The sequence below is a fragment of the Arachis duranensis genome, chromosome 9 (genome assembly GCF_000817695.3).
Source record: "Arachis duranensis cultivar V14167 chromosome 9, aradu.V14167.gnm2.J7QH, whole genome shotgun sequence".
NCBI classification, from domain to species: Eukaryota; Viridiplantae; Streptophyta; class Magnoliopsida; order Fabales; family Fabaceae; genus Arachis; species Arachis duranensis.
In genome coordinates this window covers 113,238,876-113,242,986 of record NC_029780.3, presented here as the reverse complement: position 1 = coordinate 113,242,986, position 4,111 = coordinate 113,238,876, and the positions used below count along the sequence as shown (strand labels likewise).

Genomic DNA, 4,111 nt, shown 5'->3' with positions numbered 1-4,111 from the left:
AGCTGACATGGACGTCGAGACATTCTACGATGGAATACTCGCCGCCATCGTCGTCCCCGACGGCGAAACAGCCCCCGTTGGAGCTCCCATCGCCTTACTCGCCGAGACGGAGGAAGAAGTCGCCGAAGCCAAAGCCAAAGCTGCCAAGTCATCACAATCCCAATCCTCTGCGCCTCCTCCTCAGCCTGCAAATCCAGCTCCGGCAATTTCTCAGCCTTCTCCTCCTCCTCCTCCTCCGCCATCGGCGGCAGCTTCTGACGGACCGAAGAAGACCGTCGCCACGCCTCAGGCGAAGAAGCTCGCAAAGCAGCACAAGGTAGACCTTGCGTCTCTCACCGGGACTGGTCCGTTTGGTCGGATCACTCCGGCCGACGTAGAGACCGCTGCCGGGATTGCGCCATCAAAGAGCAGTCCTGCTCCGGCGGCTCCTGCTCCGGCGAGCTCAGCTCCTCCAAAAGCAGCTGCTGCTGGTGCAGTGGCGCCGCCTCCAATTCCAGGCTCTAGCGTTGTTACATTCACGACAATGCAATCTGCAGTTGCAAAGAACATGGTGGAGAGCCTCTCCGTGCCTACATTCCGTGTTGGTTATCCTGTGATCACTGATGCACTTGATGCTTTATATGAGAAGGTATGCATGAATTTTCCTTCATGACATGTTGATGCCGTCATTTGGTTTGTTTAGATAAATCGTGATACCAGTAGGTATGAATATTCATAGTGATATGATTGGGTGTTTTTTTATATTCCATTGTTCAGGTGAAGCCGAAGGGGGTGACAATGACAGCGATTTTGGCCAAGGCTGCTGCAATGGCACTTGTCCAACATCCAGTGGTCAATGCCAGCTGCAAAGATGGCAAGAACTTTGCCTATAACAGCAACATCAACATTGCAGTTGCTGTGGCAATCAACGGCGGTTTGATTACCCCTGTACTTCAGGATGCCGACAAGGTCTCTTGATTTTCGAATGCTGTAATTACATTGTGGCTTGTGGTGGTTAATGGAGCATTTTTGTGTTTTCTTGGTTTTCAAGTAAATTGGTTTCTTGTGTTGTTGCAGTTGGACTTGTATCTGTTGTCCCAAAAGTGGAAAGAGCTAGTTAATAAAGCTCGTGGAAAGCAATTGCAACCCAATGAGTATAATTCAGGTCTATTTATTGTTTTTAATTGTTATTCTGTTAGTTGGCTATTAGTTCAAATTAGAACTCTGATCTTCTAACGAAATCTTGTGTCTGCAGGAACTTTCACACTCTCCAATCTGGGCATGTTTGGAGTTGACAGGTTTGATGCCATACTTCCTCCAGGGCAGGTGAGAGACTGACTCATATATAATTTTTGAGATTCTCTGGCAGCTTGAATTCCATTTCATATGAACTTGGCCATTTCTTGTTTTCAGGGGGCTATCATGGCAGTTGGAGCATCAAAGCCTACTGTCGAGGCTGATGCAACTGGATTCTTCAAGGTGAAAAATAAGATGCTGGTGAGTATATGTGTATATATTTTCTTTCAAGTAGTTATGCTTATGCACTTATTAGAACACCATATGAAGCCAATCAAGTCATTGCCACGAAAAGATAAAATAAAAATAGAAAGAACTATTCCTTCCTCAGTGATCTGCATGTCAGAGTAACATAGTCTTCATGTGACGACAGACCTTAGGTTGCATTTCTATCTAAAGTGTTATACTGCCTATTTTTCTGAAGTTTTAATTCTAGATCTAAGTTTTAGAATACATTTATCCTATTACAATTCTTGTTTACCTAAGGAGTTTATACGATGGATGAGCATTACATCTGCTCTGTGTTGTGCTTCTTGAATATATTTTTCTGACAATTGAATGGAATCTTATTATTCAAAAGGTAATTCGATAGGTTCATCTCAAATCTTGTAACTTATTTTTCTGATAATTTGCTACCATGACTGAGAATAACATCTTCAAGTGTGTTGGCTGAAGTTTATGTCCTTTTTCAATTTTTTTATATTTTGTTTTCTTATTGCTAATAGTCTGCTACTGCTCTTACAATGTAAACCAGATTTTTCTGCCTTTCAAAGGCACTTTCCTATTCTCATTCCTCACCCATACACTTTTCTCTTAAAAATCTCTGTATTTGATTCAGTCTTCCCCTTTGTATAGAGGTTGCAGAGCTACACAAAATCCCATTTTCAGAATCTGAAATTTTTTTCTCATTGTGAAACATTAGTGTAAAAATCAAATATTAAATATTCTTCAAGGAAATTTAGTTGAAGTCTTGTTTGTTGGACCCTACTCCTACCTTGGGACAGGAGAGTTGCCTTGGATCACCTTTTTAATAATTTAATTCTCCGGTTGATATAAATGTATATGTTCCTCCCAATTACCAAATATCATCTAAAAGTCAGACATTTGTGTTTCATAGGAAATGGACAAACATAATTTACTGTGTGTGATTTGTAGGTTCACATATGAATATCATTGTGGTCGTTGTTTGTACTGTTTTCTGTCTAAAATTTGCAATTGCAAGTGTTTCTAAACATTCAATGATTGTGTTTCTAAAAAGGATCTTTATCCTGTGCATTGCACAGTTGCACTGCCATATTGAACTTATAAATCTGACTTGGCTTGCATCACTTAGCAGTCTTAGCTGATAAAAGAACAATTTGGCAAGCCTTCATATGGCAAGCATCATATGCCTTGTACTTAATAAGCACTAGAACAAATAGTAATACACGACTCAAATATGACTTGTATTTAAGTCCTTTATAACTAGTAGCATTTTTTTTATTTAAATCTCAGGATCAAACTAATTGGATCTGAACTTTCTTTTTCAGGTGAATGTAACAGCTGATCACCGAATAATTTATGGTGCTGATTTGGCCGCCTTCCTTCAGACATTCTCCAAAATCATTGAAAACCCAGACAGTCTAACATTGTAATGATTCTATTCTTTGAGATCATGCTATAGTCGCTGGGGGATCGTTAATTAATAGTTTGGGCAGCTTGTTTGGCTTAGTGCCCATCATTTTGAGCTTATCTTTCACTTTCATTTTTTTTGTAGTTTTTAGGAGCAATCGTGAATTCTATTGAGCAAAACATTGACTACGAGAAACAGCTTTTACCCTTTTTTTTCTTTTTTTTTTTTCCAGTGAAGGATTCTGTAAACAGCAAGTCAGCAATGTTTTCTGTGCCGCATGAGCAAACAAGACCTTAAAGCTTGTACTTTTGCAATAAAATCTAGCCTAATTTCTAGTTCTTGATTTGTCTATTGCTTATATTGTCTATTGATTGTTAATTTTTTTTGGGCATCATTGTCTATTGATTCTGAACTCCGCCTATGTTACACTTGCGGTATATAGCCGGTCCCAAACCCGGATAAAGGAGGAAGGTTGTGTTAGGTCTTCGGCAACCAATATAAAAATATAGCCGAACCCCCATGACATGAATCAAAGACATTATTGCGCTAAAGTTAGGTCGTTGCCCGGAAGCAACGCGCCGTATGGCTCGAGTACGGTGTCAAAGCAAGAGCCGCTGCATCGGTGCCTGGATGTAGTGTTAAATGAGCAAGGGCTCTCGCGTTTTCGTGAACGGACAAGGGTAAATAAACTAGTTCACAAAGTAAAAGGTAAAGGTCGAAGCGACAGAAGGTTGAGATTTGGGACATGGAATATAGGCACTCTAACAGGAAAGTCCATGGAGGTGGTGGACACCATGACAAGGAGGAAGATTAACATTATGTGCCTACAAGAAACAAAATGGGTTGGTGCAAAGGCTAGGGAGTTGGATACTTCTGGTTTCAAACTTTGGTATACAGGAAAGGTGAAGAATAGAATGAGGTTGGAATAATTGTGGATAAGCAGTGGAAGAAGGACTAGGATGTCAAGAGGGTGGGAGATCGAATCATCTCTATCAAACTTGTGGTGGAGGGAGGTGCTTTCCATGTGATTAGCGTCTATGCACCGCAAGTGGGTTCGGACGAACAACACAAGATAAGGTTTTGGGAGGATCTAAAGAGTTTGGTTCAAGGCATACCTTTGGGAGATAAGATTTTCTTAGGAGGAGATTTAAATGGCCATGTTGGGAGAAAAGTGACTGGATATGGGAGTATTCACAGAGGCCATGGTTTCGGAGTGATCAATGC

General features: G+C 40.9%; 1 protein-coding gene across 1 annotated transcript in view; it reads left to right on the top strand.

The window, feature by feature from the left end:
* LOC107467488 (dihydrolipoyllysine-residue acetyltransferase component 4 of pyruvate dehydrogenase complex, chloroplastic) overlaps positions 1–3,225 on the top strand; it is a gene marked incomplete in the record, with an annotated part of 3,639 nt that extends 414 nt beyond the window's left edge. The window contains 6 exon segments of the mRNA XM_016086603.3: positions 1–628; positions 757–948; positions 1,057–1,144; positions 1,235–1,305; positions 1,393–1,476; positions 2,805–3,225. Of these exon segments, the coding sequence (XP_015942089.1) occupies positions 1–628; positions 757–948; positions 1,057–1,144; positions 1,235–1,305; positions 1,393–1,476; positions 2,805–2,909 (1,168 nt within the window).
* Between the last annotated feature and the right edge of the window lie 886 nt (positions 3,226–4,111).